This window comes from Clinocottus analis, unplaced genomic scaffold (genome assembly GCF_023055335.1).
Source record: "Clinocottus analis isolate CAN_PGR_092001 unplaced genomic scaffold, fCliAna1.0.p SCAF_13, whole genome shotgun sequence".
Taxonomy (NCBI): Eukaryota; Metazoa; Chordata; class Actinopteri; order Perciformes; family Cottidae; genus Clinocottus; species Clinocottus analis.
In genome coordinates, this window is record NW_027175854.1 from 19,072,542 (window position 1) to 19,098,512 (window position 25,971).

General features: G+C 47.3%; 2 protein-coding genes across 4 annotated transcripts in view; both read right to left on the minus strand.

Moving 5' to 3' along the window:
• Window positions 1-931: 931 nt before the first annotated feature.
• On the minus strand, window positions 932-9,528 carry plpp1a (phospholipid phosphatase 1a). 3 transcript variants are annotated; one of them, XM_068574372.1, is made up of 6 exons: window positions 8,998-9,528; window positions 6,044-6,195; window positions 4,415-4,695; window positions 3,068-3,125; window positions 1,988-2,164; window positions 932-1,619 (listed from the first exon to the last, which is right to left on the minus strand). In XM_068574372.1, the coding sequence occupies exons 1-6, from the start codon at window positions 9,053-9,055 to the stop codon at window positions 1,500-1,502; spliced, it is 846 nt and encodes a 281-aa protein (XP_068430473.1). In that variant the 5' UTR covers window positions 9,056-9,528; the 3' UTR covers window positions 932-1,499. The 3 variants fall into 3 exon arrangements, with proteins under 3 accessions (XP_068430473.1, XP_068430472.1, XP_068430471.1); XM_068574371.1 differs by lacking the exon at window positions 6,044-6,195 and adding an exon at window positions 7,131-7,285; XM_068574370.1 differs by lacking the exon at window positions 8,998-9,528 and having other exon boundaries at window positions 6,044-6,708.
• Window positions 9,529-10,898: 1,370 nt separating this feature from the next.
• The window catches only part of csgalnact1a (chondroitin sulfate N-acetylgalactosaminyltransferase 1a), a 30,398-nt gene continuing 15,325 nt past the window's right edge, over window positions 10,899-25,971 (minus strand). Inside the window, exons 4-8 of the mRNA XM_068574817.1 lie at window positions 24,195-24,296; window positions 14,538-14,716; window positions 14,016-14,107; window positions 13,861-13,942; window positions 10,899-12,609 (exon numbers count right to left, since the gene is read on the minus strand). Of these exons, the coding sequence (XP_068430918.1) occupies window positions 12,320-12,609; window positions 13,861-13,942; window positions 14,016-14,107; window positions 14,538-14,716; window positions 24,195-24,296 (745 nt within the window). The 3' untranslated portion in view covers window positions 10,899-12,319. The remainder of the gene's footprint in view (window positions 12,610-13,860; window positions 13,943-14,015; window positions 14,108-14,537; window positions 14,717-24,194; window positions 24,297-25,971) is intronic.

The window sequence follows — 25,971 nt, forward strand, 5'->3', positions numbered from 1 at the left end:
ACAATATAGCTAACGTTATACTCACTGCGATCTCAGAAACGCTGCCCGGCCATGTTAGGAATGTTAATAGCGTGTCATATTACTGTTGAATACGACACTATGTTAGGAATGTTAATAGCGTGTCATATTACTGTTGAATACGACACGCTGTGTTAGGAATGTTAATAGCGTGTCATATTACTGTTGAAACATAATCTCACCGTAGAAATGACTCAATGACGTGAACAGAAGCGTTTTTTATTCTGTTGAAACGTTCTCGTTGTCAGATTACAGTTTATCATTTATGATTACATGAGGACGTGGTTCACAACATGACGTTCAGATGTATCCGGCTGAGAAAGTAAACAAGTCGTGCTTTAATGTGACGACAGCGCATCACAACACAAACGCTTCATTTCTCTGTTGAAAAGAAAAATGGCTTCTTTCCTTTGTTTTCAACATTTGCACACAATTTACTTATTTTTCAAGAAAAGTCTGTCAGGTATGTTTTTTTCAATTTACACACAGATTATACAAAAAGTACATTGTTGGCTGTTATATTAGTTGTCAGATACACAGACAGCTGTGATAGCAGCAGTAGCACAGCAAAGGCAACACGAGAGAGAGAGAGAGAGAGAGAGAGAGAGAGAGAGAGAGAGAGAGAGAGAGAGAGAGAGAGAGAGAGAGAGAGAGAGAGAGAGAGAGAGAGAGAGAGAGAGAGAGAGAGAGAGAGAGAGAGAGAGAGAGAGAGAGAGAGAGAGAGAGAGAGAGAGAGAGAGAGAGAGAGAGAGAGAGAGAGAGAGAGAGAGAGAGAGAGACAGAGACAGAGAGACAGAGAGAGACAGAGACAGAGAGACAGAGACAGAGAGACAGAGAGACAGAGAGAGACAGAGACAGAGAGACAGAGAGACAGCTGGAGAGAGAGAGCTGGAGAGAGAGAGCTGGAGAGAGAGAGCTGGAGAGAGAGAGAGAGAGCTGGAGAGAGACAGCGGCCTGGAGTCAGCAGCTCCAGATGTGGGCGCTGCCTGCTGGTCTAGGATCAGCTTCAGCTCTCTCGCTCCGTGTGAACCCTGAAGTCTGGCTTCAGGCAGCAGAGTTCTGAGATTCAGACGTCTTAGAGCGATGCAGCGACCGAGGAACTGATCCTACAACAGATCGAGCAGATGGACTCCAGGAGAAGCTCAGAGGTTCACAGGTTTCCTCTCAGTGGTCAGACGCTCGGTGGTGCTGAAGCAGTGAAGTCTTCCTCAGCTCAGGAGCGAGACGCATGCAGACTCCTAACCTGCACCTCAGTCGCTGCAGCCTAACGACAGGAAGTCAGCCCTTTCCTTAAATAAAAAACTAGTTGAGAAAAACGATAGAGTCTTAAAATCTGAACGACACAGAAACATTCAACGGCTTTCAGGTGAGAAGCAAATGCAGATCCATGCAGCGTATCGCAGGAGGAGGCGTGCGGGATCCTGGATGTGCATCTGGGCAGAGAGGGGTCCTCTTCCTCCTCCTCTTCCTCCCGTCTTAGCTTAGTTGGGACTCTCAAAGTGGTTTCCATTGGTTGGAGTCTCCTGCAGGGTTGTGTGTGGGATGTCCACGTCTTTGTGTGCGACGACGTGCGGCTTGAAAAAGTCGGACACGCAGAAGACCTGCGAGGTTCAGCAAGAGGACTTTATTTCAAACGGCACAGGTGAGAGTCTGGCTGAACGATTCACCTTTATTTAAAAAAATGTAATTAAGAAAACCTCATTCTGAGGAGATCAGCACCTTTTGGGAAACAAGAGTACTGCTCATGTTTGTATGATAATTATGAAGCTACATCCAGGAGATAAGTAGCTTAGCATAAACCAAATGCCTTGCATAGTGTCACAAACAAGTTCAATAAAAGTCATTGCATAGCGTGTCCTAGAAAAGTAACAGTATATTAAACAGATTAAAAACATATAATGGTAATAAAAACACGTCATAAAAAGTCACAGCGTTGTCTATATGAAATAGATTAGCGCGTGTCGCTTACCACCAGGACGGCCATGAGCGCCCCCTGCAGGAGCCCCGTCAGCACATCGCTCCAGTGGTGCTTGTAGTCAGACACCCGGGACAGCCCCGTGAACACTGAGGCAGCTATCAGGAAGAACTGCATTGTGGGTCTCAGCAGCCTCGCCCAGTCCGCCTGCAGCCGGGCCTGCAGGTAGAGCTGAAAGAGACAGGAAGGTCTGCTGGGCGTCGCTGCACCGCAGCGTTTCTTTTGTGTCGCCGCACCAGAGACACAAACATCACGCAGGAAACGTTTGACACAGCATGAAGCTTCCTCTCAGCTATCACATCGTCTCCAGCTTCCTCCGTCCAGCTGACCTGAAATAATCATCTGATACCACAATCTGTGAAACTGTCCTGTGGTGGAACACGAGCGCTGCGGCCTGCTTTTTAATCTCTTTATTTATGCATTGTGTAATTTAATGCAGGCTCTTTTGATGTGTATTTTATGATGCTTTCTTCACTGTTGTAATGCTTTGGCCTGTTGAGGTTCATTAAGGATCTAACCTGATAATTAATGATATAATAATCATAATTAGACATCCCGCTCCCTGTGGAGCGCGGTGAGCTATCACGCAGGAATCCGTCACGTCACGTTCCTGCTTTTAAAACCTTTGTTTTGAAAACAAGCATCGCTCGGTTTTCCTGTCGCTTCACTGGAGGACAAACGAGCTCAGCCGCTTCCTGCAGATCGCAGTCGCCCTTCCTGTAACGACGCAAACGCTGTGGGTTAAAGTGCAGCAGGAACCGCTCCCTGACCCGAGCACGGTGTGAATGTCAGCTGCTGTTTCTCATTCTTCACGTCGCCAGTGAAAGAGAGGAAGCTTCATGTTGGTGCCAGGACGTCTATTTATATCTGCTGCTGTTGAATCAGCCGGTACAGTTTAGAGTTCAGGAGGATGGGCAGCGACCTCATCTCTGAACAGACAGCAGAGGCAACAAGAAGCGTGAAGCTGGTGTTATCAATCTTATATATTGATGTATATCTTAGTATAGTTAGTTTCTCTTTGAACCCAAACGCTCCAGTGAATTATGACGGATATGATTGTGAATCAATACTCACAGCCAGGAACAGCATGCAGTACATGGAGAAAGAGGAGTGACCGGAGTAGAAGGACAGCCTGCAGCGGAAAGACAGACGCATCAACGCGTTGCTATGTGGAATATTAATTAAAAAACACAGAGACGTCTTCTTCTAATAACTATGAGTCACACACACGTCATCCTGGCAAACCCTGACCCTCATCAACGTGATTGTGTATCACGATCTGATCTAACTGACGTGGGTTCGACACCCCGCCTGGCAAATTAAACAATAATAAAGCCCTGTGATTCCTCGCTGGCGTGGCGTTACACACTGCAGCATGTTGCTGCTCTCGCTGAGCATCCTCTGGATCCATTGGGAGGAAAAGGAAATGGCGTCTTTTCCTTTAAGGGACATTGTCATCACGCTCAACTCAAGCACCTGAAGCTCTTTCTGCAACGCAAACAAATACAACAACGCCCTCTTCTCCCCGAGGGACAGGAAGCCGAAGAGGAATCGTATTACAGTAAGAGGATCCTCTCTGCTGCTGCTCATCATCTCCACCAGCAGGCCACACACACACACACACACACACACACACACACACACACACACACACACACACACACACACACACACACACACACACACACACACACTCTGGATCCTCGGCCTCGCTGCACTTCACTAGAATAAACAAACGGCAGCAGTGAACACGCAGCAGGTAGCGCACAGCAAACAGCTGGCAGGTGCATGTCCTCCCCGCCTGGACTTCCTCCTGCCGCTGATGAGGAACACGAGCTTCACTTCCTGTGAGATCATCACACCTTCTGGTCGGGTCTCACACTTCCATCGTGTGCAGATATGGATCAGAACCGTCATAATGTTTGGTCCTAACAGTCCCTCCTTCCACACGAACAACCGAGTGCTCACAGGGTGTTCAGTGCTCAACCTTTGCTCTTGCACCTCCAGCGTGTTGCACAACAATGCAGTAAACAGCTCCAGAGCTTTTCACTAATCTGTTTGGCACCAACACGTTTAAATGAGGCGTCATTTCAACAGCAGGCCTCTGAAATCAACTCATGTGTTCATGAGTCGATCTAGAGCTGCACCTGCTGATTATCACATCAATTCATCTCACACTTATTGATTAATCATAAATGCATCGCTTTGTCTGAAAAATGTCAGAAATCTGTTTTATTCTCCAAACAGTCCAAACCCCCAAAGTCTTCCATCAAGCCATCACATGTGAGAAAGTAACGCATGAAACCCCCTCAGTCGAGATCCAGTTTGGATCAATCGCATCAATCCATCGTCTCAATGTGTCGTCCATCCATTTCCTAACATAATATCTATAAACAGGTTTCCAGAGGAAGAGGAGCATACCTGCCCTCGTTGGCCATCGTCGGGTCTCCGCTGCAGGTGAAGTTCTCGATGTACGCCCCCGATGAGCAGCTGATGAGCGTCCAGTCCGGTTTGCACACGTCCAGGAAGTGCGGCCGCAGACGGCCGATGGAGTACTTGGCGATGTCGGTCAGAGACTGGCTCATGGCGGCGCCGAACAGGAACGCGCCCACGGCTTTGTAGAGGCAGGACGCGTAGCTGCCGAAAGACGACTTGGATTTGATGCGCTTGAGATAAACTGAAAGGCACTCGCCAAAGATCATCTGCCAGGAGCAAAGGATGCAGAGGTCACTCACACACAGGAAGCAACCGAGTCTGCAACATCTGTCATGAAAATACATAACAACATATAATAATAATAATTGTAATGAATCTGAAATAAATCTCTCTGCAATAGGCTGGAAGAAACAGTTTGACCTTGGCTGACCTCGTGGGCTAGAGGATGATGTCCACTTAAAATACACTTTTATTTGATCCAATCATTAGATCTGTACAGATGTCGCTGGAGAAGATGTTGAAACGTGTGCGTTATTAATATTAAAGCATATTAAACCCGTCAGACTGAGGTTGATGTGTTTGTGTTCCACAGAACTTACAGTTGTGTAACAAGTTGTGCTGCTGTTAACTTTAGAAGAGAACACGGACGAGACTCATTCATGTGTCTGTACAGTGAAACATCTCCAGAAACACTCCGGTTCTCTCCTAAAGTCTCCAGCAGCTTCTTTAAGGTTCTCTCCTAAAGTCTCCAGCAGCTTCTTTAAGGTTCTCTCCTAAAGTCTCCAGCAGCTTCTTTAAGGTTCTCTCCTAAAGTCTCCAGCAGCTTCTTTAAGGTTCTCTCCTAAAGTCTCCAGCAGCTTCTTTAAGGTTCTCTCCTAAAGTCTCCAGCAGCTTCTTTAAGGTTCTCTCCTAAAGTCTCCAGCAGCTCCTTTAAGGTTCTCTCCTAAAGTCTCCAGCAGCTTCTTTAAGGTTCTCTCCTAAAGTCTCCAGCAGCTTCTTTAAGGTTCTCTCCTAAAGTCTCCAGCAGCTTCTTTAAGGTTCTCTCCTAAAGTCTCCAGCAGCTTCTTTAAGGTTCTCTCCTAAAGTCTCCAGCAGCTTCTTTAAGGTTCTCTCCTAAAGTCTCCAGCAGCTTCTTTAAGGTTCTCTGGACTGCAGACGAGGTTCACAGGTAAAAACCGACCCACACACTTTTGTGCGATTCTTTCCAGACTCCATCCAGCTGGTGACGGCTATCGCGAGCGTTGGCGCGAGCGTTAGCACGAGCGCTAACTCTAAAGTTAGCGTTAGCGTGAGCTAAGTGATATTTAAAAAATAGGAGTCTTTTGACTTATTATGGATAAGTTTAAAAATAATAATCATAGAAAAGACAACATCCGTCATATTGACTGTTCCGCTGGGCAGCAGAGGGCTGCTGGGTTTTCAAAGTAAAAGTCTGTTTCATCTTCAAATATGCAGTTTGGAAAACATTTTCTAACCACATGCTGTTAGCAAACTCTCAGTTATTGGAAGTGGCGGCTCATGCAAGCAAACACACACTGCAGTGTTACACGGATCAGATGTACAAGTACACACATTACAAAGAGAGTTAGCAGAAGACAAAACAGGTGCACTTACAGTGAGTATTGTGACGGGAATCATAACCCCTCCTAACAACTGATAGGTAATGGTGTCTTCTTTAAGCGGGTACTTGATAGAATCATCGTTACAGAAAAAGCCCCGGCGGAAAGGACTGTGTCGCACATTGAGAATTACAAAGGGAAGTCCAGCTATAGCAGAGAAGCAATGAGAGAAAAACAAAAGGAACAAAATACAGGTTACCAGATCATGTGACCCCATACCCATGATGCAACACTCTGAGCAGCACGTGAGAACGCTGCGTTCCTCTGAAGGAACATGTTAGTGGTTAAAGTGATGCATGGCGAGAAGGTACAGGACGACGTTGAGAAGAAGAGCGTTGATGTCAGAGTTTTAGAGCCGCTCGGCGAGAGGAGACATCGTCTCGTGGACGCTCGAGCCTGAACGATGATGTGTGACGTTCTCTTTGGTTTCCTCTCCCTCAAAGGGAGATGTTGCTTCTTTGGTTTCTCCCTCAGTTTAATTCACGCGTCCTCCAACACCTTCACCTGGCAGACTGAGTGAATGACATTAAAATGAGACTTTTAAAAGAAGTCTTCCAGAGTCAGCTTTGATTCCTAAAATAAATACTGGAAGAGATTAAAACAAGAAAGCAATGAGCAGCAACCCGTCCTTCTCTCCACCAGCAGGAGTCTGAAGGCTCAAGAACAGTTGAGTGTGTGTGGACGTGATTAGACATTTAGATTTCTTACGAGTGTTTTTAAGTGGACATCTTCCGTTGTCTTTAGCTCCTGATACACAGCTGAGCTGATGCTGCTGGATGACTCTACAACACTGAAGGAACTCACTGAATCATCATCCGTTCATGAAGGGAAGCTAACGAACAACCCTGAAGCTGTGTGCATCCGCTGACACACCGGCAGCCTCACAGAGGACATGTCGACTCCCTCACAGGTCATGTGTGGTCATGTGTGGTCATGCTGGCTCCCTGCAGGTGTTCCAGGAGCCAGATGCTCATCACACATAACAAAAGGGCCTCTGGACGCCTCGTGGGCATCGAGCGGCACCGCTTGCACTGCGATGGAGTCGACACGTCGAGCCGCGAGACTGACAGACGCCTACTTACGCAGCTAATGGGCAGGGCGAAGCCCACGGTGTAGAGCACCGTGGAGGTTATGGTGCTGGGGTGGAACGGGTACCGGATGCTCTCGTCGTTACAGAAAAAGCCCCTCTGGTAGGGGCGGATCTTACCCAGGTTAAAGGCCGCCAGAGGCAGACCCCCTGTGGACCAAGAGATCAGGAGTTACCACTGGAGGGAAAGAGAAACATGGAAGAGAAAGAGAACAGGGCCCAAGCAAAAAGTGTCCAGGTGTTTCAAATCTGTCTTCTTTCTGATGGAAGTGCATTTCTGACGTTAGAGGACCAACAATTGAACCTTCGAGACAGAGTGACACCTTGTGAGCAGCCGCTGAAGGAGAAGACGATGTTATTCGGTCCGAGAGTAACTGGGTTTCTTAACGTGGTGCAACACTCCTCAGCCTGCAGCCCATTGGTCCCCAGTGGAGATAAACGCAGCACAAATCTATTCTTCAATTCACACGATTTCAATGCCGAGCAGTGAAGTTTTTAATCAAACGTTATTCAAAGAGGAAATGAGAGCATTTCTTTGGCACTGCTTTCAGTGAAGGTGGACGATGCAATGACACGACGCAGATGTTTATTCCAACAAAGGAACATGGGACAACAATGGCACATAAAACAAATCAAACAAAGACGTGTTATATTGAGGCAGTTTGTCAGCAGCGAGGATGGAGGAGCTCCCGGGGGGGGGGGGGGCACAATGACTGATGACGGAGCACTCCCTATAAATAAAACACCATAAAGTGAACACATTATGTGAACAAGTCCTGACGGTTCAAAGTCTGAACGTACGGCCGCCGTCGTTTCTCTGGTGGTTCGTTTGGCACAGTGCATTGTGGGGGATATGCACGGGTGGTGGTCTATTCAAGCAGAACATGAGCTGTAATGCACATTAACAAACAGCAGCCACATGAAGACACGTTCCCTACGATCTGCAGCAAGAAGAGCCAACAAACACACTGGAGAGCTTCAGGGTGCAGGAGGAAGCCGTGTTGGACTTTGCTTTCCTCATTTCTCGTGCAAATAACTTCTCAAGATAAACACACTGACAGAAAGAGGAAACATGTTCATTATTATAACATAAACACATGAAGACTCGTAAGCATCTCAGTCATTCTGTTACAAGCTCTCAAAGCGCTTTATGCACTTTAGACAATCAGAACAGTCTGTTTTCTCACGTTTATCAGGGCGACCTCGTGTGCTTCTTCTAGTCACATGCAGTCTGGAAACAGATCACTGCAGATGCTTGGTCATAATCTAATAATCTGTGATTAGCAGAATAATCCAGTTTGCTTCTGCATCATAAACACAGCAAACTGAGTCGTACTGTTCCTCACAGCTGAAGGGACTGGAGCACTAAAACAAGACTTTAAGTTAAGGTCTTCTTCCTTCATAAGCAAACACATATCTGCATATAAATACATTTCTTTGTGGGGGGACTAATTCAACTATTTTTTATATATATAAAAAGCACATACGCAATGTTATCAATATCCTGTGGCCCGTCATTCACTCATTCACTCATTCACTCATTCACAATCAGAGTTTAAAAAGGACTTCAGCCCCAGAGACACATGAAGCGACGCTGAAGGACCTGAAGCCTGACACGGTGACTGACATATAATATCTGAGCCTTCAATGGAAACACAGAACACGTCAATCTTGATTTAATATTGAAATCAACTGTCGAGCCTAGAATAATATGACTAAGATGCCGCCTGGCTTTGGCGCAGTAAACCTGGAGGTGAGAATAAAATATCCACCGCTCCCTTCGGGTGGTGACAAGTCGTTAAATGTCGGATTATCTCAGAGCACACAGCGGATTATTACAGCAGAAGCATTGCAGTACGTACCGAGGATCAGACAGGCCGCGTCCAGCAGGACGAACAGGACTCCTCTCGCCTCGAACATGTCGGCTGCGCTGCGTCTCGGACTCAGCAGTGTCCTCCCGTGGGATGAACCGGCAGCGGGATCGTTATAACGCCCCTCCCCGTGTGATGAACCGGCAGCGGGATCGTTATAACGCCCCTCCCCGTGTGATGAACCGGCAGCGGGATCGTTATAACGCCCCTCCCCGTGTGATGAACCGGCAGCGGGACGTCCCTCCTCTTGACGTCGCTGCCGCCGCTGCTGCGTCTTTTCTCCGGTAAGCTAGTCGGTCGTCGGTGTTAGGAAATGCTGGCAACCGGTGAGTGAACACGACGGAACGGCCGCAGATCAGGAGGATTTGTGTCGGTTGTCGTCGCGGGGCGGTGAGCTCCAACAGGCCGCCATGTTGGCTCTGAAACCGGTGAGTAAGAGAAACACGGAGGACCGGGTCACCTGCGCCTGCACCTGTCCAGCAAGTCGAGCCGGAAGCTGCGGGGGACCGCGCGGGTCGCGCCTGCGTGCTGCCTTCAAGCCTTCGCGGAAAAATTGGAATTTTTGAATCCATTGCAAACTTCACGCAGTGAGCGCTTTTCTTCAAAACGCACAGCACGTTATTGAAGTAAAATAAAACAACAGCTGGCAAAAAGATGCTCCTCTAATGTATTCCTTGTTTTATTTTCAAAGGATTTCCAAGATGTCATATTTTATCTAGAGCTATGTTCAAATAATCACGGTAAATCCTAAATTCACTCTTAAAGTAAAACTACTGTAGAGTTTCACTTGATTAACTCACAATCATCACCCATAAGGTCCCATAAACGACACGCCATGCACACTAAGTACAAACTCAAAGGAAGATTGGTCTTTATCACAACTGACATCAGCTCACTGACGCCCTCTAGTGCGTTGGAGGTGAAGTTACACTAATAAAATACTACAATATTTCTGGAAATTGTGATGAATAACAATAAAGAACAGCTAAAAAAAATCCTCAGAAAGTATTACATTTATTAATTCACATTCCATAGAGTCAGTTGCCAGTAAATTAGATGCACAAAGGTACTGCAGTCTAATGCAGGTTCTTATCAGGTTATTCTGACTGGACAGTTGCATTGAGGAGCTGCACTTTGTGCTTCTGTTGAACTGTTGAACTGCTCAGACTGATTCATTCAGACACATGTGAAATACATTAGCACAGGAGGAAGGCTGCACTTTGTCTTCTACCAGTTACATTGGAGGTGCAGGAGAAATAATCTCTTGATAGTAAGAAACCTGCTCTCGTTGTCATTTGGTCATCTTTTGGTTGGTGCAGCCAGACAGGAGAGCAAAGAGAGGAGCTGTGAGGTTGGATGAGAGGTGATTGACAGCACCTGGACGCTTCCTTTGAGACTCGATCTTGCTGTTGTTCCCTCGTGACTGCCTTCACCCCGTTTGTCTTGATTGACAGGTGCAGTCGTTGTGATTAAAAGTGTCATTATGAAATAAAACACTGTGGGAAATATGTGAGAACGGATTTTAGAAAATCTGCCGGAATGAATTGAGCTTTTCTTAAAACTCTGGTATTGTGCGAATAAGCAGAATAATATGGTGTTTAACCTAGTAGTGATCTTATTATGTCACATGTTTATGATCATATTACACATGTTCAATAATACATGTTCTATTTATTAAAAAACTGAACATGTTGCGTCTCCATACTTTTCTTCTGTAACTAAGTTAATGTGAATATATTATGATATTTATAATATTGGGCTTTGCAAGAAGTAAATCTTTATCTCATAATATAAACATTAAGACTTGATTGCAGCAGACACAATAACACCACAATAAAACACTCAATGCACAAATATGTTTTATTCATTTAACAAAAAAAACAACTTGAAACTTACATTTTAAAGGCATTCAATATATATTTTAACAAGGAATGTTTTAAACAATACAAACACAATATATAAAGTGTCTCCTTTCATATGTGATCATCCAGCGCTGGAGATTCATGGAGACTGTAAAACGTAAAGTAACCGTCCAGGCAGTAAATAAATCTACAACCTCTCAGTTTCTGTGACTGCCAGTAAAACATGAAATGTAATTTGAGTGACAGAAACAAAAATATGGAAAAGTCTCATTCTGACTCATTAAGTCATCGTCGATGTCAGGAGAGTGAGCAGTATTACTGTTCCTAATTATGTCTCCACCAATGAGTGATGAGACAACACTAATTAGTCTTCTTATTCTTTATATTATACATTTTGAAAATGTATTTGTCTTTAATGACATTTTGGGTATAGTTATATACATCTTATATTAAGAATGCTTGTTGATAAAATAATGCTTTCACTGGCAAATATCCGCCATGACTTGTTGTCTGTGTCTCTGCGTTATCGAGGTGATTAGTCACCATAATACTGTCCATGCAGCAACTGCATCAGAAATAATAAACTATGAAGCAACAAACATAAATAAAGGAATGAATAATTTATTTTAAAAAAGATATGTTTTGGCCATTCGAGGCTTTAAAAAGAGTCCTTCATTGTTTATGCGCATGTTTCACGTTCAGTCCACTAGGTGGCGCCGGTCACCACATAAAACATGTTTCCTTTCTCGGCCTGAACAGTGTTCAGGTTTAATTCCCAGAAGGCACTCTGTTCTGAGGCCTCTTCTTTCTAAAGAGGCGTCTCTGCGCTGAAGAGGAAAATACAAACGGACATTAAATATGATATTCATATTGACGTTTCAGATCTGTGGATTAATGTCCAACTAGTTGAATTCATCTTCATGTTGTGTTGTTCTTTCCAGAGCCTCAAAAGGCCCTTAAGTCCTTTAAAAGATTAAACAAGTCTTCACATTTGAATGAAAGGAACAGTTTGACGCTTTGGGCCTCTTCTTGATACCACTCTCTCGTATGTGCATGCTAAAGAGGCAGTTAGCTTAGCATAAAAACAGGAAACAGAGCGGGACAAAGTTGCCTGCCTCTCTCTGAAGAAAACAAAATATTTTTCTTGACTATTTTTCCAGCATGAATCCACACGTACAACAACAATTTGTCTTTTAACATTTTCACTGTTCTCGTTGATTAGAGATATAACATAGGCGGCTTTGTTTCGCCTTCTTTATGCTAAGCTAAGCTAACCCACCTGCTGGTTCGAGCTCCACATGTTGACAGAAGAGCGTTCACGCTGATCCAACTCTCGGCATGAAAGCAAACTTGTTTCTAAAATGTTGATATATTCCTTCAAAATGGGATGCGTAGTCCCGTTGGATTCGCCGAGTCGCTCCGCCGGTTACAACTCAACCGTCTTGAAGTCTTCAGGACTTCTTGGGGTTCTGCTGTTGCTTCTGTTTGCGGAGGTGAGCTTCGATCTCGCGCCTGAAGAAGAGCATCCCCAGCTGGCCGTGCGAGGCCTCGTTCATGGCCTTGGACTGCATGCACATGCGGTACTGGTCCGGAGGGAGCTCGTCCGCGCACCGCTTCTCGTGCCACAGGTGGAACAAACCTCGCGACGGCGCTCGCACCACCAGGAGGTTGCTGTGGAGGTACTTCCTGTACAGGTGGACGTCTTCGCCCCCCCAGCCTTTGATGTCGATGTCAAATCCTCCTGGAGGCGCAGGAGGGAAAAGACAACTTTACTATTCAGTGTAGTGCGTGTTGTTGTGTTACAGGATCAGAAAGCTTTTAATATGCAACACATGAAGTAGGTTTTGTCTTCAGTGCCGTGTTCACTCCCTGATGAATGCTGACTAGTTTACAGGATGAGGTCATCATACGTTTCCTGGTTTGTTGTTTCATGGAGACATTCTGGACGGATGATGCAGACGAGGTGCATGTTCAGACCTGCACCTCCAGACCAGTGAAGCGCTGCTGTCTGCTTCTGCTCACAGTCTGTGTCTCTCTGCAGATTCATGTTGATTATTCTGTCTCTTTACACTCGTGCTCCAGGGCTTTAGATATCAACCTCACAGAGGAAACGCTCTTTTGTTCCTGTGCACGGCCTCAACAACACATTGCATCATCATTTCATTAAACTGCACTGTTGTGCCTTTAGAGGCAAAGTCCAACATTCAGAGAAACAAACATATTCCTTTCCATTTAAGAGTTAGATGAGTCCTTTGATATGTCTGTTTATGAAGTTGCAACCAGAAGCTGGTTAGCTTAGCGTTAGGTTGGATAAACAGGGAATCTGTATAAAGGGTTAAAACAAAACTCATTCAACTCACTAATTAACACATTCTATCTTGTTTGTTTAATCCGTCCAGCAAACAAAGTGCAAACTAAATAAATAGTGAGCTAAGCTAACGCCTCAGTGACTGTTTATGGGATCAGGTAATCAGAAGAGAAAATAAGATTACATACTAATAATATAAAACATATGAATGCTAATAATATAAGAATTATAAATACATATTTCTATGCACATGAAAGAGAATATGCTCATTTCCTCAAAATGTCTAACTAGTCCTTTCATGTAGATTCTTCTTCGCCTCGGAGCCTGTTGAACATGCGGCGCAGTGAAGGAGAGCTTTGACGAGCTCGTCTGGTCCTTAAACTATGAAGCACTTTCCACTGCAGCCTGGAATGATGTCACGTTGGAGGGAAACGACGTTCATGCAAATCTGTCGGGGAGCCAATAACTGAACTAATAAAGCGATGGAGATATGCTAATGTCATGCTGCTGCTGCTCAGAGTGTTCCATGCAGACTAATATAATAAAATCTAAGAAAAGTAATATAATATTGAACCACTTGTGTGATGAAGCGTCCTGCGTTATGCAACGACTCTGCACAGAAACTAAGCCTGTTTATGAATTCCTGCCTGAGAGCTCGTGATTAGCACGGCCGCAAATATTTACCGATGTTGATGAAGTCCGACCGGTACTGGCAGGTCATGCCGAACCCAAAGTCCCTCCAGAAGCCCGTGTCCTTCTTGATCACCTGCAGAGAAAAACACCTGCAAGTTACACACACACACACACACACACCCTGGTGTTTCATGTGATGTCATTACCAGCTGCTGCTCCACAGGTGGGAGGTGATCCGCTCCGTAGATCAGAGACGGGTTGTACTGGCTGAACAGAACCGGGTAGAAGACCTTTTTACCTGCAAGGGAGCGAGGCGCTGATGAATGCAACAACACGCTGACCATTTGGAAATGTAGTTCAAGATATTTTGAAATAGATTATCATTATAGACTTTGATCATAATAAGAACACATAAATCATCATGCATTATGACTACTGGTAAATTTAATAATTATGAAATAATTCTAATTACATCTCAAAAGAGATAACATACATTGAGAATTTTAAAGATCTACATTTCAATTATGACTAGTTAAACTTAAACTTAAGATGTATTGAATGCAGTTTTGAACAGAGATAAATTAAATCCACTAATACATCCAGACTTCTCTCTTCACAATGTGAGGAGTCAGCATCATGTGAAGATGTCTGCACACGTCTGCAGTGCATGAATGAATCCAGCAGATATCTTTCCATGTCTCCATGCTGAAGGGTCACGCGTGCGTTACCGGGCTGCGTGTTCAGTCTGCAGCTGTTCAGGAAGTCCGCCGTGAAGTAAATGTCCACGTCGCAGAAGAACAGCAGCACGTTGCCTCCCGTCCACGCTCGAGCCCCCACGTCCAGACCCCGACCCCGAGAGAAGTCCTCGTCCAGCTGCAGCAGAGTGAAGTTCTTAAAATGAACCTCCCTGCAGAGAGGGGAGGGGGGGGGGGGCTTGTCTTAATATCTTTATTATTTCAGTTGTTTATATTTCTAAATAAATACGTGTTGACTCCAATTACCACAAATGTTTGTCGAGCACGACAAACATGAGGCCAATGGTTCAATAGGACGAGAGGGCCAAGATAGTGAAGCCACACACACACACGCACACACACACACACACACACACACACACACACACACACACACACACACACACACACACACACACACGCACACAGTGGGAGGAGCCGGAGGGGCCCGTGGTGCAGTCACCAGGGTTACTTGATGGGTTCAGTCACCGCGGCTAATCCTTGATGGTTTTCTGTCTTTTTCATCCAAATATTAAAACTTAACGACTCCATGAAGTCACTCCCTGAATATGTTCCTTGTTCAAACTCTTTTCTTCAGAATTCGGATCATGAAATACAAAAACTCCAAAGGGACAACAAAGCCTCTTCCATCGCTGAAGTTGTCTCAGGATACGAGAGTAAAGAGAAACAGCTGGATGCAGATGTTCACAGCTGTGGCCTTCAGCCACAACGTCCACGCTGCTGGTGACTCATTCGTTACTCAGGCCCAACAAGCGCTGACTCACATTCAGACAGAAGAGGAAACTGGAGGAAACTGGTTCAAGCGTCTGGTTCTGGAAGCAGAACAGTGAGCTCCTGCTGTGTGGACAGAACCAGACAGGTACACAGGAAACAGGAACCATGCTGCTGGGTCCAGCGGAGGCAGCTGGACTCACACTTCCATCTGACGGCGACGTGTGTGAGTCTGTGTAAATAGTTTGAATCAGCATATTTATTCATGGGCCTCACTGTGTAAACACTTTTGTCTTTCTGCTATTCTTTCAGCTTCTCCTTTAATGTAAGAAAACCTTTTAATCAAAGCAGAGAAACAGAAACACCACGACACTCCTGAGCGCCCTGTTTATCTGTTTCAGCCACTTTCAGTAGAATATCTGGAACAATAATCTCTCCCTGAGAGAACCACAACGGCTGTTTGTCTCAATGTTGATGCAAAGAGACGTTCACATGCTCAGCCACACTTTCACCAGGCGGGAAGGAAAGAGGCGTGAAGGAAAGAGGCGGGAAGAAAAGAGGCGGGAAGAAAAGAGACGGAAAGGAAAGAGGCGGGAAGGAAAGAGGCGGGAAGAAAAGAGGCGGGAAGAAAAGAGACGGAAAGGAAAGAGGCGGGAAGGAAAGAGGCGGGAAGAAAAGAGACGGGAAGGAAAGAGGCGGGAACAAAAGAGGCGGGAAGGAAAGAGGCGGAAAGGAAAGAGGGAGGAAGGAAAGAGGCGGGAAGAAAAGAGACGGGAAGGAAAGAGGCGTGAAGGAAAGAGGCGGGAAGAAAAGAGGCGGGAGGAAAAGAGGCGGGAAGAAAAGAGACGGAAAGGAAAGAGGCGGGAAGGAAGGAGGCGGGAAGGAAAGAGGCGGGAAGGAAAGAGGCGGGAAGAAAAGAGACGGGAAGTAAAGAGGCGGAAACAAAAGAGGCGGGAAGGAAAGAGGCGTGAAGGAAAGAGGCGGAAAGGAAAGAGGCAGGAGGAAAAGAGGCGGGAACAAAAGAGACAGAAAGGAAAGAGGCGGGAAGGAAAGAGGCGGGAACAAAATAGGCGAGAACAAAAGAGGCGGGAGAAAAGAGGCGGAAAGGAAAGAGGCAGGAGGAAAAGAGGCGGGAAGGAAAGAGGCGGGAACAAAAGAGACGGGGCGAAAAGAGGCGGGGAGAAAAGAGGCGGGGAGAAAAGAGGCGGGGAGAAAAGATGCGGGAAGGAAAGAGGCGGAAAGGAAAGAGGCGGGAAGAAAAGAGGCGGGAAGAAAAGAGGCGGTAAGGAAAGAGGCGGGAAGGAAAGAGGCGGGAAGAAAAGAGGCGGGAGGAAAAGAGACGGAAAGGAAAGAGGTGGGAAGGAAAGAGGCGGGAAGGAAAGATGCCGGCAGGAAAGAGGCGGGAAGAAAAGAGGCGGGAACAAAAGAGGCGGGGAGAAAAGAGGCGGAAAGGAAAGAGGCAGGAGGAAAAGAGGCGGGAAGGAAAGAGGCGGGAACAAAAGAGACGGGGCGAAAAGAGGCGGGGAGAAAAGAGGCGGGGAGAAAAGAGGCGGGGAGAAAAGAGACGGGAAGTAAAGAGGCGGAAACAAAAGAGGCGGGAAGGAAAGAGGCGGGAAGGAAAGAGGCGGAAAGGAAAGAGGCAGGAGGAAAAGAGGCGGGAACAAAAGAGACAGAAAGGAAAGAGGCGGGAAGGAAAGAGGCGGGAACAAAATAGGCGAGAACAAAAGAGGCGGGAGAAAAGAGGCGGAAAGGAAAGAGGCAGGAGGAAAAGAGGCGGGAAGGAAAGAGGCGGGAACAAAAGAGACGGGGCGAAAAGAGGCGGGGAGAAAAGAGGCGGGGAGAAAAGAGGCGGGGAGAAAAGATGCGGGAAGGAAAGAGGCGGAAAGGAAAGAGGCGGGAAGAAAAGAGGCGGGAAGAAAAGAGGCGGTAAGGAAAGAGGCGGGAAGGAAAGAGGCGGGAAGAAAAGAGGCGGGAGGAAAAGAGACGGAAAGGAAAGAGGTGGGAAGGAAAGAGGCGGGAAGGAAAGATGCCGGCAGGAAAGAGGCGGGAAGAAAAGAGGCGGGAACAAAAGAGGCGGGGAGAAAAGAGGCGGAAAGGAAAGAGGCAGGAGGAAAAGAGGCGGGAAGGAAAGAGGCGGGAACAAAAGAGACGGGGCGAAAAGAGGCGGGGAGAAAAGAGGCGGGGAGAAAAGAGGCGGGGAGAAAAGATGCGGGAAGGAAAGAGGCGGAAAGGAAAGAGGCGGGAAGAAAAGAGGCGGGAAGAAAAGAGGCGGTAAGGAAAGAGGCGGGAAGGAAAGAGGCGGGAAGAAAAGAGGCGGGAGGAAAAGAGACGGAAAGGAAAGAGGTGGGAAGGAAAGAGGCGGGAAGGAAAGATGCCGGCAGGAAAGAGGCGGGAAGAAAAGAGGCGGGAAGGAAAGAGGCGGGAAGAAAAGAGGCGGGAGGAAAAGAGGCAGGAAGGAAAGAGGCGGGAACAAAAGAGGCGGGGAGAAAAGAGGCGGAAAGGAAAGAGGCGGGAAGGAAAGAGGCGGGGAGAAAAGAGGCGGGGAGAAAAGAGGCGGGGAGAAAAGAGGCGGGAAGAGTAGAGGTGGGAGAAAAGAGGCGGGAAGGAAAGAGGCGGGAAAAGAGGCGGGGAGAAAAGAGGCGGAAAGGAAAGAGGCAGGAGGAAAAGAGGCGGGAACGAAAGAGGCGGGGAGAAAAGAGGCGGGGAGAAAAGAGGCGGGGAGAAAAGATGCGGAAAGGAAAGAGGCGGGAAGAAAAGAGGCGGTAAGGAAAGAGGCGGGAAGGAAAGAGGCGGGAAGGAAAGAGGCGGGGAGAAAAGATGCGGAAAGGAAAGAGGCGGGAAGAAAAGAGGCGGGAAGAAAAGAGGCGGGAAGGAAAGAGGCGGGAAGGAAAGAGGCGGGAGGAAAAGAGACGGAAAAGAAAGAGGTGGGAAGGAAAGAGGCGGGAAGGAAAGATGCCGGCAGGAAAGAGGCGGGAAGAAAAGAGGCGGGAAGGAAAGAGGCGGAAAGAAAAGAGGCGGGAGGAAAAGAGGCAGGAAGGAAAGAGGCGGGAAGGAAAGAGGCGGAAAGGAAAGAGGCGGGAACAAAAGAGGCGGGGAGAAAAGAGGCGGAAAGGAAAGAGGCAGGAGGTAAAGAGGCGGGAAGGAAAGAGGCGGGAAGGAAAGAGGCGGGAACAAAAGAGGCGGGGAGAAAAGAGGCGGGAAGAAAAGAGGCGGGGAGGAAAGAGGCGGGAAGGAAAGAGGCGGGAACAAAAGAGGCGGGAACAAAAGAGGCGGGGAGAAAAGAGGCGGGAAGAAAAGAGGCGGGGAGGAAAGAGGCGGGAAGGAAAGAGGCGGGAAGGAAAGAGGCGGGAAAGAAAGAGGCGGGAGGAAAAGAGGCGGGAGGAAAAGAGACGGAAAGGAAAGAGGCGGGAAGGAAAGAGGCGGGAAGGAAAGATGCCGGCAGGAAAGAGGCGGGAAGAAAAGAGGCGGGAAGGAAAGAGGCGGGAAGAAAAGAGGCGGAAGGAAAAGAGGCAGGAAGGAAAGAGGCGGGAACAAAAGAGGCGGGGAGAAAAGAGGCGGAAAGGAAAGAGGCAGGAGGAAAAGAGGCGGGAAGGAAAGAGGCGGGAACAAAAGAGGCGGGGAGAAAAGAGGCGGGGAGAAAAGAGGCGGCAAGAAAAGAGGCGGGGAGGAAAGAGGCGGGAAGGAAAGAGGCGGGAACAAAAGAGGCGGGGAGAAAAGAGGCGGGAAGGAAAGAGGCGGGAACAAAAGAGGCGGAAAGGAAAGAGGCAGGAGGAAAAGAGGCGAGAACAAAAGAGGCGGGGAGAAAAGAGGCGGGGAGAAAAGAGGTGGAAAGGAAAGAGGCAGGAGGAAAAGAGGCGGGAAGGAAAGAGGCGGGAAGGAAAGAGGCGGGAACAAAAGAGGCGGGGAGAAAAGAGGCGGGAAGAAAAGAGGCGGGGAGGAAAGAGGCGGGAAGGAAAGAGGCGGGGAGAAAAGAGGCGGGGAGAAAAGAGGCGGGGAGAAAAGAGGCGGGGAGGAAAGAGGCGGAAAGGAAAGAGGCGGGAAGAAAAGAGGCGGAAGGAAAAGAGGCAGGAAGGAAAGAGGCGGGAACAAAAGAGGCGGGGAGAAAAGAGGCGGAAAGGAAAGAGGCAGGAGGAAAAGAGGCGGGAAGGAAAGAGGCGGGAACAAAAGAGGCGGGGAGAAAAGAGGCGGGGAGAAAAGAGGCGGCAAGAAAAGAGGCGGGGAGGAAAGAGGCGGGAAGGAAAGAGGCGGGAACAAAAGAGGCGGGAACAAAAGAGGCGGGGAGAAAAGAGGCGGGAAGGAAAGAGGCGGGAACAAAAGAGGCAGGAGGAAAGAGGCAGGAGGAAAAGAGGCGAGAACAAAAGAGGCGGGGAGAAAAGAGGCGGGGAGAAAAGAGGTGGAAAGGAAAGAGGCAGGAGGAAAAGAGGCGGGAAGGAAAGAGGCGGGAAGGAAAGAGGCGGGAACAAAAGAGGCGGGGAGAAAAGAGGCGGGAAGAAAAGAGGCGGGGAGGAAAGAGGCGGGAAGGAAAGAGGCGGGGAGAAAAGAGGCGGGGAGAAAAGAGGCGGGGAGAAAAGAGGCGGGGAGGAAAGAGGCGGAAAGGAAAGAGGCGGGAACAAAAGAGGCGGGAAGGAAAGAGGCGGGAAGGAAAGAGGCGGGAACAAAAGAGGCGGGAACAAAAGAGGCGGGAAGGAAAGAGGCGTGTCTCAGTGGCATGAATACACTACTTTTCTTTCAGTGCAAATATAAATATAAATTCAGTGCATGTATTAATAAGTGGGCTTTTGAGGTGCAGGTCTGCCTGGTAGCTTGGATCTGTTGAGAGATATGAATGTTCCTGCCAGCGAAAGCTGTATTTTTAACTTCTTTTAATGAATTTAACAAACAATATACTAAATAATATAAATTGGCGCTGGCTTTTGGACTGACTCTGTTTCATGCAATTACATGATATGCTCCTGAACACTCATATTTCTTTAGGTGAAAATGTAATACTATCTTTTCCTCTCCCTGTGTGTCTCTAAAATGTAAAAACAGGAATATGAGCACTATTATTCACTATAACTGTGCCAAGCAGAAAGAAAGAAAGTCCACTTGAATCCTGGAACAAGCTTGTTTTCTAAATGACTTTTGAAACTCTTTTTCTTCCTTCTTCCTTCTCATCAGCACCCTCACTACTGAAAGAGAGCATTTTGTTGACTGTGGGCGAGATGAAGAGCTGAACTGAAGTGTGTCAGAAGCCTGTTAAGAGCTGCCGTGTCTCAGGCTTTATCCTGTTAGTTCTGCTCACTCAGGAAAGCGAGGTTTTCTTCTCTGTGGATCTGTTTGCATGTGTTCGCTTGTGTGTGGTTATCGAGGACGGACCGCCGACACGCCGCCTACAACCAGAAAGGTCTCGGCTGGAAGCCTCGATCTCCGTGGCCGAGTCCAGGCTTCCTGCTTTTTAGCAGAAGCAGAAGAAGAAGAAGCAGAAGAAGCAGAAGAAGAAGCAGAAGAAGAAGAAGCACAAGAAGAAGAAGCACAAGAAGAAGAAGCAGCAGCTTTCCAGTGAGCTATGGGACCAGCGCAGTGTGTCTAATGCAGAAGTGCGAGCTGTAAAAAGTAGACTTGTTGGACCACTGTCAGGTTCCCTCAGGCGAGACAGACATCAGTTATTAACAGACATCGGTTATTAACAGACATCGGTTATTAACAGACATCAGTTATTAACAGACATCGGTTATTAACAGACAACAGTTAATAACAGACATCGGTTTCTTAACAGACATCGGTTATTAACAGACATCAGTTAATAACAGACATCGGTTATTAACAGACATCAGTTAATAACAGACATCGGTTTCTTAACAGACATCGGTTATTAACAGGGAGACGTTTTCATACTTCCCACATGGTCTGTTTTTCTCCTTCTGGACTCGTCCTCTCATGGAGCCGTCAGCTGGTTGTGATGACATGAGAGACTCGTGAAGCTGAAGCTTGCAGCCCAATGAGCGACAGAATGATCTCATTCTCTGCTTCTTTGTCTGAGGAAATGTCTGATGGCTTTCATCTCAACCTATACTGTGATGTCCTCGTCGATGTTGGAAAATCTGACTTTTGTCATACTTGCTCTCCCATCTTATCTCACCTCTCCTCTGACTTCCTTCCCACTGAACACAGTCCTCCCCGTATGGACGCTATCTCTCATGAACAGACCGCTCATTCTTCTCCTCTGTTTCACCAGCCTCTCTCTCTCTCTCTCTCTCTCTCTCTCTCTCTCCCCCCTTATCTCTGGATCATTATTCTGGAGTGAAGCTCAGGAACGTCGGCTTCCCCTGACGGTTGCAGCCTAAGTTCAGGCTTTGAAGTTTGAATGTGTAAGCGATGAATGAAAGTTATGATCCATATCTATTTTGAACGATATGCAGGGTGTCTGCTAGAAGATGTTCAGATGTTCTGCTTCCTCTCTCATATGCGGCTGTTTTGGTGTTTTTGTTACAGTCGAACCGGTTTGGCTTTTTATTTAAAAACCCACACATGGTATGGTCCTTTATTCCCTGAGGGGTTGATATATATATATATATATATATATATATATATATATATATATATATATATATATATATATATATATATATATATCCCTCAGGATATGATATAGGAGACAGTCTGGATCTTATCAGACTGGTTATCATCTTTACCTCCAGCAGCTCATGTTGGCTGCTGATAGTCGTGTGAATGTCTTCTGAAAGGACGTCAGCGGTGAAGCTGCTGCTGAAAGCAGAGTGTGACTGCAGTTTAATAAATAAATAAATAGCTTTTTTCACAGGAGACGCTGATCAAACCAATAGAGGTGAATTAAATCTGTTGGAAGGGCAGAACAACCACTAATGATGCCATCACTGCTGGGAGAGTAAAGTGTGTGTGTGTGTGTGTGTGTGTGTGTGTGTGTGTGTGTGTGTGTGTGTGTGTGTGTGTGTGTGTGTGTGTGTTTCTGGGTCCACAGGCGTTTCTCCTTGTGATGATTCCCATAGTTCATTTGATCTGCAGCCTGAACGCCGGATGAAGATCAAGAGTTTACTGGATTCTGTCCTCACACACACACACACACACACACACACACACACACACACACACACACACACACACACACACGCTGTGATGCCAGACTGTCGACTGCATGAAGGCCGCACAGAAACCTTCAACTAGCATCACCATAGTAACCTCGTGAGAGGGTTAGCTCTGTGTGAGAGGGTTAGCTTGATGTGAAAGGGTTAGCTTGATGTGAAAGGGTTAGCTCCTTGTGAGAGGGTTAGCTCGATGTGGGAGGGTTAGCTCCGTGTGGGAAGGTTAGCTCCGTGTGAGAGGGTTAGCTCCGTGTGAGAGGGTTAGCTCCGTGTGAGAGGGTTTGCTCCGTGTGAGAGGGTTAGCTCCGTGTGGGAGGGTTAGCTCCGTGTGGGAGGGTTAGCTCCGTGTGAGAGGGTTAGCTCCTTGTGGGAGGGTTAGCTCGATGTGGGAGGGTTAGCTCCGTGTGAGAGGGTTAGCTCCTTGTGAGAGGGTTAGCTCGATGTGGGAGGGTTAGCTCCGTGTGAGGGGGTTAGCTCCGTGTGAGGGGGTTAGCTCCGTGTGAGAGGGTTAGCTCCGTGTGAGAGGGTTAGCTCCGTGTGAGAGGGTTAGCTCCGTGTGAGAGGGTTAGCTCCGTGTGAGAGGGTTAGCTTGATGTGAAAGGGTTAGCTCCTTGTGAGAGGGTTAGCTCGATGTGGGAGGGTTAGCTCGATGTGGGAGGGTTAGATCCGTGTGGGAGGGTTAGCTCCGTGTGAGAGGGTTAGCTCTGTGTTAGAGGGTTAGCTCTGTGTGAGAGGGTTAGCTCGATGTGAGAGGGTTAGCTCGATGTGGGAGGGTTAGCTCCGTGTGGGAGGGTTAGCTCCGTGTGAGAGGGTTAGCTCGATGTGAGAGGGTTAGCTCGATGTGAGAGGGTTAGCTCGATGTGGGAGGGTTAGCTCCGTGTGGGAGGGTTAGCTCCGTGTGGGAGGGTTAGCTCCGTGTGAGAGGGTTAGCTCGATGTGAAAGGGTTAGCTCGATGTGGGAGGGTTAGCTCGATGTGGGAGGGTTAGCTCGATGTGGGAGGGTTAGCTCGATGTGGGAGGGTTAGCTCGATGTGGGAGGGTTAGCTCCGTGTGAGAGGGTTAGCTCCGTGTGAGAGGGTTAGCTCGATGTGAAAGGGTTAGCTCCTTGTGAGAGGGTTAGCTCGATGTGGGAGGGTTAGCTCCGTGTGGGAGGGTTAGCTCCGTGTGGGAGGGTTAGCTCCGTGTGAGAGGGTTAGCTCCGTGTGAGAGGGTTAGCTCCGTGTGAGAGGGTTAGCTCCTTGTGAGAGGGTTAGCTCCTTGTGAGAGGGTTAGCTCCTTGTGAGAGGGTTAGCTCCTTGTGAGAGGGTTAGCTCCTTGTGAGAGGGTTAGCTCGATGTGGGAGGGTTAGCTCGATGTGGGAGGGTTAGCTCGATGTGGGAGGGTTAGCTCCGTGTGGGAGGGTTAGCTCCGTGTGGGAGGGTTAGCTCCGTGTGGGAGGGTTAGCTCCTTGTGAGAGGGTTAGCTCCTTGTGAGAGGGTTAGCATGAGTCAGGGATGATCGCAGCATGTTGTAATTCATCTGCCGGCTCTCAGTCGGCAGCGTGGGAGGAGCTGCTCCATTATTCAACAGACATGTGACGCCGAGCCAGGAGGCGTGTGTGTGTGTGTGTGTGTGTGTGTGTGTGTGTGTGTGTGTGATGAAAGAGAGAAGGACAGATCAGAACATGTGAAAAGAAAAGAGGTTTCTGGTGTGGAAATGTTTTCCCAGCGTCTGCTCGTGAGTGTGTGAGTGTGTGTTCATTTCATTACACAAATTGCCTTCCGTGTTGTGCGTTTGGCCGTCGCTCACAGATGTGATGTGTGCGGCGCTGCTGACCCACCTGGACGTGTTCTCCAGCGCGCTGCGGACTTCACTCATCTGCTCGTTCCCAAAATACACCACGGTCAGATGGACGCGTCCGTCCTGACGCACGCAGACCTCCCTGTAGGTACACACACACACACACACACACACACACACACACACACACACACACACACACACACAGGAAGGAACATGATAGGTGAAAGCCTCCTCGCCAGAGCATTGTGAACACATGAGGGTTTGTAGAAAGGAGTTAGTTTAGAGGTTTTATTCTTGTTGTTGGTCCAAACCTCTGAGATATTTCATTGATAACAAAGTGAAGTATTTACAGGTTTCAGCCTCTAAAATATGAGGATTTAGGACTTTTCTCTGTTTTGTGTGATTGGATCTCTCTGAGCGAGTTGGACAACACATTAAAAAGACCACACAGATTGTGTTGCTCTTAATGAGTTCATGATAAAATAAACTGACGGCGTCATCTCGTCCTCAGAGCAGGAGGAGACGACGCCTGAATGCATCACGCACAGGAGATGATGGCCTCCGCTCCCACAGAAGCTCATGGGAAACATGTGTCATGAAACACAACTATGCCTAAAAAAGGACTAAATATGTGCAAAGGATATTGAGCAGTCAAGGAAAATACAACTTTTATTGACACTATAAATGCTGTTGTATTAAATCCTTTCTCTAAATGTTTAGTTTGCGCCTATTTTCTTATCGCATTTATTCATTTTGTACCTTAAGTTTATTGCATTTCTGTGTGGAAGGAGCAAAATATAAGCTTTTCATTGTACGGAGTAACTGTTATGAAAACATCTTCAATCTAATTGACTATAGATAGATAGATAGATAGAGAGAGAGAGAGAGAGAGAGAGAGAGAGAGAGAGAGAGAGAGAGAGAGAGAGAGAGAGAGAGAGAGAGAGAGAGAGAGAGAGAGAGAGAGAGAGAGAGAGAGAGAGATAGATAGATAGATAGATAGATAGATAGATAGATAGATAGATAGATAGATAGAGAGATAGATAGATAGATAGATAGAGAGAGATGGATAGAGATGGATAGAGATGGATAGACAGATAGATAACTGTACTAATCAGCAGTAACATTTCCCTCTAAACTTCAGGTCATGTGAGCAGTTTGTTTGTGTTTCACATTTTATATTCTTCACTTGGAAAAGAGCATCATAAAAGCTGAGGCCCGGTGGGAATAAAGAATATTTGATATGTATTTAGTCACCGTTATCACCTCCTAATCTCACACACACAAACACACACGCACACGTTTGTTTCTGATGCAACTCTGCTGCTCTGCTCTGCAGGATTAGCTCTGCTGCTCTGCAGGATTAGCTCTGCTGCTCTGCAGGATTAGCTCTGCTGCTCTGCAGGATTAGCTCTTCTGCAGGATTAGCTCTGCTGCTCTGCAGGATTAGCTCTTCTGCAGGATTAGCTCTGCTGCTCTGCAGGATTAGCTCTTCTGCAGGATTAGCTCTGCTGCTCTGCAGGATTAGCTCTGCTGCAGGATTAGCTCTGCTGCTCTGCAGGATTAGCTCTTCTGCAGGATTAGCTCTTCTGCAGGATTAGCTCTGCTGCTCTGCAGGATTAGCTCTGCTGCTCTGCAGGATTAGCTCTGCTGCTCTGCAGGATTAGCTCTGCTGCTCTGCAGGATTAGCTCTGCTGCTCTGCAGGATTACTGTGTAAAGAGCTGTGATGAGCTGCAGCTGTCAATAAATCACAGACTTTAAGAACGATGTTTCCATCTGGTCGCTGTGATGATGCGGCGACTGCTCGTCAAGAGCA